This window comes from Gopherus evgoodei, chromosome 2, assembly GCF_007399415.2.
Source record: "Gopherus evgoodei ecotype Sinaloan lineage chromosome 2, rGopEvg1_v1.p, whole genome shotgun sequence".
Taxonomy (NCBI): domain Eukaryota; kingdom Metazoa; phylum Chordata; order Testudines; family Testudinidae; genus Gopherus; species Gopherus evgoodei.
Genome location: NC_044323.1, coordinates 281481405 through 281494613, shown reverse-complemented (window position 1 = coordinate 281494613; position 13209 = coordinate 281481405). Strand labels below are relative to the sequence as shown.

Genomic DNA, 13209 nt, shown 5'->3' with positions numbered 1-13209 from the left:
TATTGTCCATGGATGGAATCCTGGCCCCATTGAAGTCAAAGGGATTTTTGCCATTGACTTCAACGGGACCAGAGTTTCACTTCATGGTTGATTTAATTCCTGCACTTCTGTTCATTCGTACCAATTAGCCACTCACCACCTAAGAAGCAAAATTTGACATCTCATTTTTGCCTAATCTAGAACATGAACATGGGCATTGAGCAAGTCTTATGCTTCTAGGCATAAATCTTCTTCAGGGAAATCAGGAAGGAAATGTGTCCTTTCCTGCATTATAAATTAGCCAGATTTGTTGTGGATTTTCTTTTTCTTCTGAAGTATCAGGTAGAATGCCTGCAGACAGTTGAATACTGGCCCGGATGAACCAGTAATCTGGTCTGGTAAGATAATTTAGAAGAGTCTGTGTAAAATTTACATTTTCCACAACGTAGTCAAAAACATTTAAAACATGCTGCACTTAATCTTCTCTTTCTGATTGGTGTGGAAGAGCCATCAAAGAGAAGAGAGAGAACCCTATTGCTTGGGAGACTGAAACAACACTGGACAAAATCCTATTAATTAGTACACCGCTTCCACGATATAACGCCACGTGATAGAACATGAATTTGGATATAACACCAGTAAAGCCGTGCTCTGGGGCTGGGGGGGTGGGCAGGGCTGTGCACTCTGGTGGATCAAAGAAAGTTCAATATAACATGGTTTCACCTATAACAATCAAACTTGAAACAAAATGCAACCAGTGGGTATGACAAACTGTAGGAGACAAAGAAATAAAGTATAGGAAACAATCTAGCTCAGGCAAGGCATGGTCTAGGCCAGTGGTCCCCAACCTTTTCATCTGGCAGGCGCCAGACAAGGGACCACTGCGGCGGTGGAGCACCTGCTGAAATGCCGCCGAAATTCAGTGGCATTTCAACGGTGACACCTCTTGATGATGCCACTTGTCGATGGCAAGCATCATCATCGAGAGGCATCCTTGCCGAAATTTGGGGGCAACACCTCTCGATGACATCACTTGTCGACAGCAAGTGGCGTCATCAAGAGGCATCCTCACCAAAATTCGGGGGCGATGCCTCTCGATGATGTCACTTATCAATGGCCAGCGGCCTCATCGAGAGGCGTCCCCGCTGAAATTCAGAGGTGACACCTCTCGATGACATCACTTGTCGACAGCATGTGGCGTCATCAAGAGGCATCCCCGCCAAAATTTGGGGACGATGCCTCTCGATGACGTCACTTGTCGATGGCAAACGGCGTCATCGAGAGGCGTCCCTGCCAAAATTCAGGGGCAACACCTCTCGATGACATCACTTGTTGGTGACAAGCGTTGTCATCGAGAGGTGTCCCCACCAAAATGCTGCTGAAATTCGGCAGCATTTCAGCGGGTGTTCTCCCGGGGGCCAGGATGCGGGCGCATTAAGATGCCCTCGCTGGCGCCATGGCACCCATGGGCACCACGTTGGGGACCACTGGTCTAGGCTCTTGCCATCTCTATGATTCTGTAAAGTGCACCTTGAACCACCAGATGGTGCCATATATCTATACATTTCTTTGTCCTTTATGTGGCTTTATTAGTTGTAGGCCAGATAGACAAGGAGAACCAAGGAAGTTAAACTATTGACTGCATCCTCCTTATATCTCATCAGCTGTGCAAAAACAGAGAACATTTAAATCAGTGACCCCTTTTTTTCTAATCCACCTGTGTGGTTATATAAATAAAATGTAAAATTAGCTGCATAGCCGCCGATATACAAATGATTTAGTGAGTGAATGTGCATATCTGCAAATAAGTTGCCTATAATTTTACTGCAATTTACAAAAGCTGTGTGGATTTGTTGCTAGTGGAAGGTGTTGACCTGGCCACCCAGAAATCCTCCGTTTACAAGGTGGCAAATAGGGCAGGTTTCCCACATACACTGCTCTGCCAGCATGTCTCAAGAAACAGGGGCAGTTCAGTCTCCAGAGTTGACAAAGATCTTGGCTTCTGTGGTGAATTTGCCATTAATACAAAGGTTGATGATTATTTTGCAATGTAGAGAGTCAGATAGTATGGTGATGAGTGCAGTATAAGTACACAATAGGAGCTGAAACTGAGACTCATAAACATCTCATTTAGGGGCCACCAAACATCCATTAGATGGCAACAATTTTTACTACCTAGTGAGCTGGACTAGATTCAAACTGGTGAAAGACTTTGTAGCTCTTTAGCAATAAATGTGTGCTTTCTTGAAAGATACATTTATTAAATCAAGTTCTGACATTTTTGGAAATTACACAGGCAGTGTTTTCTACTCTCTGTACATACAAGCAAGATCTTCCCAGTCTTCTATAAATGCACTCTACAATCAATTGCCCCACCATGTTCTTAAAAAGGACAACTTTCATGAATCAAAACACAAGCAATAAAGATACAATAAAATAAATATTAATGCAACATCCAAATCCACTACTGAACACAAGATTTTGCAATTTAAAATCATTTCAACAATTACAATTATTCCAGGGGCCTCAAAAAACCTGAGGTGTACTATATTTATATATAGTTTTTTGTACTTTTCAAATATATCTAAATAAAAAACTTGAAAGTTGCAAAATAAAGAACTCAGAAGATAGTAAATGCCAGAATTATGGTTACCCAGGCAACCTTACTACTACACCCTTGTACAGATAAAAAAGGATGCAATCTTCAATTACATGAACACATTCTATTTTTCTCCATATGGGTGGTTAGTAAGGTGTGAACCCAGAGCATTCAAATCTACAGCATAGACCTTTACCAGTATGGTTGCAGAATTAGGATGTTATTTTGTGTGGACCAATTTCTGAAAGAGGACATATGACCCAATTTGTCAGTGGGTCACAGAGCAATGTTGCATATCAGGATTCCTGGCTCTAAGAGCAGTGTGTGGTCTAGTGGGTAGAATAGTGGTTGTCATGATTTCAGGACAACCTGTATTACCCCCTCCGTGGTCTATTCCAGGAGTGCCCAACCATGTCTCTGCTCTCTGCTGTCACTGGTCTCTGGACAGGGACCCTTGCCCCACCTGCTTCTGAGCTGAGGTTTAAGGCTACACAGCATCCTTGCCTAACACTGTGATATCCTTAGCAATCCACTCTTGGATTACATGTGGGTTACATAGATCCATAGAGTTAAGAACTTCTTAAAGGTAATGTGGCTAAGTGGATAACTTTTGGTGTTATCATTTGAGGCCATGGTCCTAGTCCCCATACTTCTTGAAGTGAATTTAAGCAATCTTTTACTTCCTGTCTTTCCAAAATGGTGAAATGATAGTGGCTTGCCTTCTGGGTAGCAGGGTGAGGCCCTGCCTGATTGTAAGTGTTGTCATCTGCAGAGGAAAATAAATACCAATGAGAAGAAACTTGAATTTACAGTCTCCTGGGCCCTATCTCACAGCCCCTTCCTTTAGATCAAAGGGCACTGGGTGAGATTGGTTTGTCTCCAATGAATGAGATTTTTCCTGAGATGTGACAGCTTAATGTGGTCCTTAAAAGCTTGACTGTCACTCAAGATACATGATAGCAAAGGTGGGTGAAACAATATCCTTATTAGACCAACTTCAGTTGGTGGAAGAGACAGAGAGCTTTGAAACTACAGAGCTCTTCTTCAGATCTGGGAAAGCTACTCACAGTGTCGTAGGGAAATACAAGGTGGAGCAGAGTGTTAAGCATAGGTGGTAATATATTTGCAAGGGACCATTCAAAATAAAGCGGGCTATTACAATTACTGCAGTCATAGGTCAAAGGCAGGCTAGTGGGTTACAGACTGTGATAAAGAGACATAAAACCAGTATCCCTACGGAGTCCATGATTTTAACATCTCCCAAAGTTATGAATTTGAGCTCCCAGGCTCATGTTTTGAAGGTGGTGTGCACGTGTCCTTTGGGGCCGAGGACTCAGAGACCAGGTGTAGCGTGATCATTTGGTGATGACATTTGACAGTTCTGGCTGAGGTGAGGGGTGGGGCAGACCCTGGATTTTAAAATAATTTCCCTTAATGATTTTAGAACGAAAATAAAAGCATTAAAAAACCCCAGCTGCCTACGCGGGAGACTCTCCAGGGAGCACAGGCTGGGCGGACTGGCCAGGGGCGCTGAGAGCTGGAGCTTGGGTCCCGGAGCCGGAGGAGTTTATCGAGGCCGCTGCTGTTCTAGTCCCACCGTGCAGACGAGACAGGACCCGCCCCCCGCATCCCGAGCAGGGCCCGGGGGAGGATCGCGCCGGGGCTCTGCCCGGGGTCCGGGCAGCCCGGGGGGGGGTGAAGAGGTTCGAATCCCCTGAGATCCCCCGCAGCCAACCCGCGAGGGGAGGGACCCAGAGCGGCGCCGGCCCCGCTCCGAGGCCCGCCCAGCCCCGTTGCCATGGCTGCGCCGGGCGGCGTCCGGTAATGGCGGCGGGAGCAGTGCGGGGGCCGTGAAGCGGCCTCGCGAGTCGGGCCATGGTGCGGAGTGAGTGTCCCCCTGCGCCGCGCCGCTGACTGGGCGCGGGGCTGGAACCTGTCCAGCCGCCCGCGTCCCCTGTCCCTCCCCGCCCCCCTGAACCCCACCCCAGCCACTGCCCCCCGGCTGCCCCATCTCCCCTCCTCTATCCCCCGCCCCCGCCACCGGATCCCTCATCTCCCCTCCCCAGCCACCACTCACCGGCTGCCCCATCTCCCCTCTCCTACCCCCTCCGCCACCAGCCATCGGATCCCCCATCTCCCCTCCCCTGCCACCGCCCACCGGCTGCCCCATCTCCCCTCTCCTACCCCCCGCCACCAGCCATCGGATCCCCCAGCTCCCCTCCCCTACCCCCCGCCCCCGCCATCGGATCCCCCATCTCCCCTCCCCTACCCCCCCTCTCCCGCCACCAGCCATCGGATCCCCCATCTCCCCTCCCCTGCCACCGCCCACCGGCTGCCCCATCTCCCCTCCCCTACCCCCCGCCCCCGTCACCCTATCCCCCATCTCCCCTCCCCTACCCCCCGCACCCACCACCCTATCCCCCATCTCCCCTCCCCTCCCCTCCCCCCCGCCCCCGCCACCGGATCCCCCATCTCCCCTCCCCTGCCACTGCCCACCAGCTGCCCCATCTCCTCTCTCCTACCCCCTCCGCCACCAGCCATCGGATCCCCAATTTCCCTCCCCTGCCACCACCCACCGGCTGCCCCATCTCCCCTCCCCATCCCCAGCCACTGCCCACCGGCTGCCCTATCTCCCCTCCCCTAACCCCCCCCGCCACCACCCACCGGCTGCCCCATCTCCCCTCCCCTACCCCCCCCGCCACCAGCCATCGGATCCCCCATCTCCCATCCCCAGCCACTGCTCACCGGCTGCCCCATCTCCTCTCCCCTACCCCCAGCCACCAGCCATCGGATCCCCCATCTCCTCTCTCCTACCCCCTCCGCCACCAGCCATCGGATCCCCCATCTCCCCTCCCCTGCCACCGCCCACCGGCTGCCACATCTCCCTTCCCCTACCCCCCCACCCCCGCCACCAGCCATCGGATCCCCCATCTCCCCTCTCCCGCCACCACTCACCGGCTGCCCCATCTCCCCTCTCCTACCCCCCCACCAGCCATCGGATCCCCCATCTCCCCTCCCCTGCCACCACCCACTGGCTGCCACATCTCCCTTCCCCTACCCCCCACCCCCGCCACCAGCCATCGGATCCCCCATCTCCCCTCCCCCGCCACCACTCACCGGCTGCCCCATCTCCCCTCCCCTACCCCCCCCACCAGCCATCGGATCCCCCATCTCCCCCCCTGCCACCACCCACCGGCTGCCCCATCTCCCCTCCCCATCCCCAGCCACTGCCCACCAGCTGCCCCATCTCCCCTCCCCTACCCCCCCCGCCACCAGCCATCGGATCCCCCAGCTCCCCTCCCCAACCCCCCCCGCCACCAGCCATCGGATCCCCCATCTCCCCTCCCCTACCCCCCCCGCCACCACCCACCGGCTGCCCCATCTCCCCTCCCCTACCCCCCCCACGCCACCAGCCATCGGATCCCCCAGCTCCCCTCCCCTGCCACCACCCACCGGCTCCCCCGTCTCCCCTCCCCATCCCCAGCCACTGCCCACCGGCTGCCCCATCTCCCCTCCCCTCCCCCCATCCCCAGCCACCACCCACCGGCTGCCCCATCTCCCCTCCCCTACCCCCTCCGCCACCAGCCATCGGATCCCCCATCTCCCATCCCCAGCCACCATCTGCCAGCAGCCCCATCTCCCTCCCCATCCCCAGCCACTGCCCACCGGCTGCCCCATCTCCCCTCCCTTCCCTCCATCCCCAGCCACCACCCACTGGCTGCCCCATCCCCACCTCCCCCCATCCCCAGTCACTGCCCATCGGCTGCCCCATCTCCTCTCCCCATCCCCAGCCACTGGCTCTCCCATCCCCAGCCACTACCCACCGGCTGCCCCATCTCCCCTCCCCATTCCCAGCCACTGCCCACCGGCTGCCCCATCTCCCCTTCCCTCCCTCCATCCCCAGCCACCACCCACCAGCTGCCCCATCTCCTCTCCCCTACCCCCTCCGCCACCAGCCATCGGATCCCCCATCCCCAGCCACCATCCACCGGCTCCCCCATCTCCCTTCCCCATCCCCAGCCACTGCCCACTGGCTGCTCCATCTCTCCTCCCCTCCCCCCATCCCCAGCCACTGCCCATCGGCTGCTCCATCTCCCCTCCCCATCCCCAGCCACCAGCCACCGGCTCCCCCTTCTCGCATCCCCAGCCACCAGCCATCGGCTCCCCCATCTCCCCTCCCCTCCCCCCATCCCCAGTCACCAGCCATCGGCTCCCCCATCTCCCCTCCCCTCCCCCCATCCCCAGCCACCACCCACTGGCTGCCCCATCTCCCCTCCCCCCATCCCCAGCCACTGCCCATCGGCTGCCGCATCTCCCTCCCCATCCCCAGCCACCAGCCACCGGCTCCCCCTTCTCCCATCCCCAGCCACCAGCCATCGGCTCCCCCATCTCCCTCCCCTTCCCCCATCCCCAGCCACCAGCCATCAGCTCCCCTATCTCCCTCCCCTTCCCCCATCCCCAGCCCCCACCCACTGGCTCCCCCATCTCCCTCCCCACCCCCATCCCCAGCCACCACCTGCCTCATCTCCCTCCCCATCCCCATCCCCAGCCATCGGCTCCCCCATCTTCCTCCCCTTCCCCCATCCCCAGCCACTACCCACCAGCTGCCTCATCTCCCTCCCCTCCCCCCATCCCCAGCCACCACCCACTGGCTCCCCCATCTCCCCTCCCCCGATCTCCAGCCACCACCCACTGGCTCCCCCGGCTCCCCCATCTCCCCTCCCCTCCCTTCCCATCCCCAGCCACCAGCCACCGGCTCCCCCATCTCCCCTCCCCCCATCTCCAGCCACCACCCACTGGCTCCCCCGGCTCCCCCATCTCCCCTCCCCTTCCCCCCATCCTCAGCCACCCCCCAATTGGCTCCCCCATCTCCCTCCCCTACCCCCCTATTCCCAGCCGCTACCCATCGGCTCCCCCATCTCCCTTCCCTTCCCTTCATCCCCAGCCACTACCTATCCCCAAGTTTTCATCCCCTGCGTCTCTCCTTCCACCTCCTCCATCCCCAGCCACTACCCATCCCCAGCCACTACCCGTCCCCAGGCTCCCACATCTACCCAGACTTCCCTCCTCTCCCTTCATCTCCCCAACCTCCCTTTCCCTCCCCCAGCCTCTCCTACTCCTTAATCCCCAACCTCCTTCCCCTCCCCTCTCATCCCCAGCAACTACCCATGCTCAAGCTTTCCTTCCCTTCATTCCCAGCTTCTCCCTTTCCCCCTCCTCCAGCCCCAACCACTATTCATCCCCAGGCTCTCCCAGCCTACTCATCCCCTCCCACCTAATCCCCAGTCGCTACCCATCCCCAGGCTTTCCCATCTCCCCTCCTGCCCTCCTCATCCTCAGCTACTACACATCCCCAGGCTTCCCCAGAGCCTGGGGAATCCTGCTTGCAAACATAATTGTGCACTGTGGATGGAGGGAGCAATTACACCTCTAGCTGTTCATCTTTGTTTACCTTTTTAGCTATTTTTCTCCCTATTGTTCAGCAAACGTGGTCAGTTTCAGAAAATCAAAGTGTCTCCACAAGGACATTTGCTAATGGAAGAACTTCGGGGTAGGGGAGAATGTACATGTTGTGGCCTAGAGATATCATACTGACTTTATAAACATCTCTTTTTCTTCTTCCAACCAAAAATAGACACCGCTACATCATAATTTAAAATCTTAAATAAAAGTAGGGAAAGTAAACTGTTATCATTAATTCCTGGGAACAACCTGAAGTACGTTCCAGTCCATGTATTTAATGGCATTCAAAGTGACTGACATTAAAAGTGACTCTGTTATGAGATCATAATTTTTGAGAGGTAAAATGGTGCACTCTGAAAGGTGGTACAGTTGATTACTCCTGAGAGAATTCTGCACCAAAAAAATTAAAATTCTGTGCTAAAAATTATGAACACAATATTTTAAAATTCTGCAAAATTCTGACATTTTTATTTTTCAATAAATAAATGTGGTTCCAGTGAGAAGCACAGGCCACTGACTTCTTTGAGGTGGGAGATCACCCTGAATCCCCTACCTCCCCCAGTACAGGGACTCATCAGTGAGGCTGCACCTGACCTGACACAGTGCAAGGGCTGGGCCTGCCCCAGAAACACCCCTGTGCCCTGCACTTCTGTGCCAGGTGCACCTGGTGGCTGGGCAGGCTCAGCCCAGCAGGATTCAAGTGTGGAGGGGCTCAATGTGGGGGGATCCAGGTGTTGCAGACACAACAGTGCGAGAGGCAAGCAACAGCGGTTCGTTGCCCAGAGTGCTTAAGCGCCAATAAACACACCAGGGTGGAGAAGCAAACAACCAAATTTATTTGAGCTCAAATAAGGTGCAAGGGAGAAATAACAATCTCAGATCCTGCACCCCTAAAACAAGCAGTTTCTTCCTTTTATATCCCAGTTGTTTACTACAAAACTTTCTTGCTGACTAGCTGATTTCTCACTTCCCCCTCCTTTCCCATCCAGCTGCAGTATCTTTTCTCATTCAATCTTTTGTCTCCCCCTTCCTCCCCCCTCTCCTCTGCTGAGACATGTACACAGTATCTTAAAACGGCCTTGAGCATGCTTTAGCCTAGCTTTAATGTATTACAGCAGAGAACTGGCTGTTACAACCGAAAACTAACTGCTAACACTACATTTTTGTAGCTATTAGTACATTAGGTTACACTAGGTTACACAAAGTGTTTAACATGGAGGAACATTGGTTCATTGAGGCCTACAACAGGAGGGCTTCATTGACGCTTGTGGTCTATCACCTTTCCAAATTACCTAGGGTTATGCCAGAGTGACACCAACACAGGTGTGGGGCAATCTGGGTGCAGGTGACTCAGTTGGAGATCTGAATGCACAAGGGCTTGTTGGGGGGTTCCAGGTACAGGGGCAATGGGACTCTGCAGGGGATCAAGGTGATGGTGGTTGTGCTCAGCAGGGGAGGTCGGGGTGCTGGGGGTGTGTTGCTTGATGGGGTGGTGGTCCAGGTGCACCTGGTTGGGCTCAGTGGGGTGGCGGTCTGGGTGTGGGGAGCTTGTTGGAGGGTCCAGGTGAAGGGGGTAGGGCTTGTCAGGGGTGAGCATTCGATGGGCCTGCTTAACAGGGGAGTCCTAACTGCCGCATGCCAGGCTCCCGCTTCCCCCCCCGGGATTCTCCTATCCCCTTTTCTTCTCCATCCTCCTCCCCTCACTCCCACATTCCCTTCCCCCTGCCCTATTCACCCCCTTTCTTCTCCCCACCCCCTTCTCTCATTGTCCCCACCCTCATTACCCAGCCCCACCACGGGCACTCACTGTTCCACAGAAAAAAGGAAGTCTCCCAGTACACAGAAAGGAGCATAACTGGCACTAGGACCCAAGAGGCTGCGTTCAGCTGCAGAGTCAGCAGAGCCCTAGACACAGCCTCCTTCAGCTGGGCAGCTCTGCATTTGCAGAAATAGGGGCGGTGTCAGTGGCACGTAATCCCATGTGCCACCCCCCATGCTTTGCCTCTGTTTGAGGGGCAATCCCCTCCCCCACCCCACAAACTGCGCACATGGTCACCCTCTCCCCCTCCCATGGCTTCCCTTTGATTCCCTGCTGTTTTCTGCAGGGAACCACAGGAATTCTGCGGGGACATTTTCTGCAGCCGCGCAGTCCAGAGAATCACCACCCTGAGTAACATGATATACACCAATTAGGAATAGGAACACTGGGAGATTCTAGACTTCATGGCTTTCCCTTACTCTATGATTTTCCACTTTCTCTTAATCTATTTTAATTGAATATTGCCACTGCTGTTATGCTGCCAGTCCCCTGCTGGGCTAAACTAGTGCTTTGGAAATCAACATCTCTGTGTGAAGTTGGCAGATGCATGCTGAGAGAAGACATTGCTGTGTGAAATAGTGCGGCTTCATCTTCTGAACCTGTGGTATTTTCAGTCTTAAAATAATGTTAGAAAAGTTTACTGCTGCCTTAAGTCCAGGCTTATCATTGTCTTTTGATTTATCTGCAGCCCAACACATGCTTCGATTTCTTTCAGCTTCCTCACAGCTCTCCTGATGTCTTCTCCTCTATGAATAAAAGCATCTCATTTTGGGAATCCCACTCTTAACCACCTAAAGGATAAATTGTCACCTGTTGTCACCAGTTGACATCATCACTCACTAGCTCCAATGGATCTTTGTCTGGTGTCACCATTTTCAGACTAAAACTCTCACTTCCTAATTACCATCCAGTTTCCAGTCTCTCTGACATTATTAAAGTTCAGAGGAAAATGTTTCCAATCACTGCATTTACTGGTTTCAGTTGACTTTCAACTTTTTTCACAATACTGACACTCTTTTTCTCTGGTATATTAGTGAACTAATTGCCTCTGGACACAGGTCTTTTTCTTTTTGATTTGAGGGTGATTTTTGACATTATCAGTCTCTCCAAGCAAGATCAGGAAGCCAGGAAGCCCAATTCGCCGTTGCCTTGCACTTTGTAGTGTAGTCACGTACACTTGTGCAGTGAGAGTAAAATGCTACCAAGTTAAGAGTAACTATAAAACAAGGCAGTGGAGAATCAGGCTCTTTATCTCCAGCATTCACCTCTCTTGGTATCAATCTTTCTTTTTTGCTTTTTATTTCTAGAAGAGGATTTATATCTTTCCCCTTCTTTAATTTGACCATATCTCTGCCGGTATCTTTATCTGTGCCGTAATCTTCTGATCTTGGCTATTACAATATTGCCTTTCCTTGTTTTTTCCAAATGCTACCCTTTAATCTTCAGGGTATCCTGTATGCCAGTGGTTCTCAACCTGTGGTCTGCAGACCCCTGCTGGTCTGCAGACTATGTCTAAGGCAGGGGTTCTCAAACTTCATTGCATTGTGATCCCCTTCTGACAACAAAAATGACTACATGACCCCAGGAGAGGATACCAAAGCCTGAGCCTGCCCGAGTCCCACCACCCTGGGTTGGGGGAGGAAAAGCCCCGAGCCCCACCACCCTGCAGGGGAGAAGCCAAAGCCCCCAGGCTTCAGCCCAAGGCAGGGGGCCTATAACCTGAGCCCTGATGCCCATGGCTGAAGTCCTTGGGCTTCAGATTCGTCCCCGGGCGGTGGACTCAGGCTTCAGCTTCAGTCCCAGGCCCCAGCACGTCTAAGCCAGCTCTGGTGACCCCATTAAAATGGGATCCTGACCCACTTTGGGGTCCCACCCCACAGTTTGAGAACTGCTGCTCTAAGGGGACCGTGAAAAGTTGTCTTTACCATACAACAGTAGTTTTCAGCCTGTGGTCTGCAGACAGTATGTCTAAGATTTCCAAAGGGGTCCCAACCTCCATTTGGAATTTTTTAGGGGTTCACTAATGAAAAAACATTGAGAACCACTACTGTATGCTACAGCCAGCATTTCACTCTTACTATAAGAATGGACTCATATTGCCCTTCTCTCGGGGCCGGCGCTTCCATTTAGGTGGTCTAGGCAATCGCCTAGGGCGCCAGGATTATTGGGGGGCGGCATTTTGCTGGGGGGGAGGCGGCAGGCAGTTCCAGTGGACCTGCCGCAGGCATGCCTGTGGAGGGTCCCCTGGTCCCGTGGCTCCAGTGGACCTGCCGCAGGCATTCCTGCGGACGGTCTGCTGCTCCCACGGCTCTGGTGGACCTCCCACAGGCATGCCTGCAGCAGCTCCACCGGAGCCGCGGACCAGCGTGGGGCGGCGAAATGGCCGTGCGCTTAGGGTGCTAAAAACACTAGCCTCCTCTTCTGTCATCTTCATTGGTTTTCTAGCCATGTCCAAACGCAATTCAAAATTACCCTACAAGTATTCAAATCTCAATTTGTTTGGTCTATCCTATCTCATGTCTACTTGCTGCCCCACTCAGTCCTCTCCAGTTTTGACCTCCTCTATGTTGTTAATTATTATTTATTTGTATTACAGTACTTTCTAGGAGTCCCAGTCATGAACCAAAAGCCCATTGTGCTAGGTGCTGTACAAACAGAATAAAAAGATGATTCCTGCCCCCAAAGAGTTTATAATCTGTTTAAGACAAGAAACAACAGATAGTGTGACAGATCCAAACCAGTAGGGTACAGGAGTCTGGTAGAGGGCAAATATACTGGTCACTGGGTGAGTAGTTTTCTGTTCCCTAAGTGACCAGAGCAGGGGCTGCACTAGAGTAATCAGGAACCTGCTAGAACCAATTAAGGCAGACCGGCTGATTAGAACACCTGCAGCCAATCAAGGCAGGCTAATCAGGGCACTTGGCTTTTAAAAAGGAGCTCACTCCAGTCAGGGGAGGGGGAGCCAGAGGAGAGAAAGTGTATGTGAGGAGCTGGGAGCAAAAGGTGCAAGGAGCTGAGAGTGAGAGGCTGTGCTGCTGGAGGACTAAGGAGTGCAAGCATTATCAGACACCAGGAGGAAGGTCCTGTGGTGAGGATAAAGAAGGTGTTTGGAGGAGGCCATGGGGAAGTAGCCCAGGGAGTTGTAGCTGTCATGCAGCTGTTACAGGAGGCACTATAGACAGCTGCAATCCACAGTGCCCTAGGCTGGAATCCAGAGTAGAGCACAGGCCCAGGTTCCCCCCAAACCTCCCCACTCCTGATCAGACACAGGAGAAATTGACCGAGACTGTGGAGAAGATCACTGAAGTGAGCAAATTAGCCAATAAGCGTAGGACCCACCAAGGTAGAG

At 53.3% G+C, this 13209-nt stretch overlaps 1 protein-coding gene across 1 annotated transcript in view; it reads left to right on the top strand.

The window, feature by feature from the left end:
* Nucleotides 1-4387: 4387 nt before the first annotated feature.
* LRRC6 (leucine rich repeat containing 6) overlaps nucleotides 4388-13209 on the top strand; it is a 62204-nt gene continuing 53382 nt past the window's right edge. Inside the window, exon 1 of the mRNA XM_030553846.1 lies at nucleotides 4388-4463. Coding sequence (XP_030409706.1) covers nucleotides 4454-4463 — 10 coding nt within the window. The 5' untranslated portion in view covers nucleotides 4388-4453. The remainder of the gene's footprint in view (nucleotides 4464-13209) is intronic.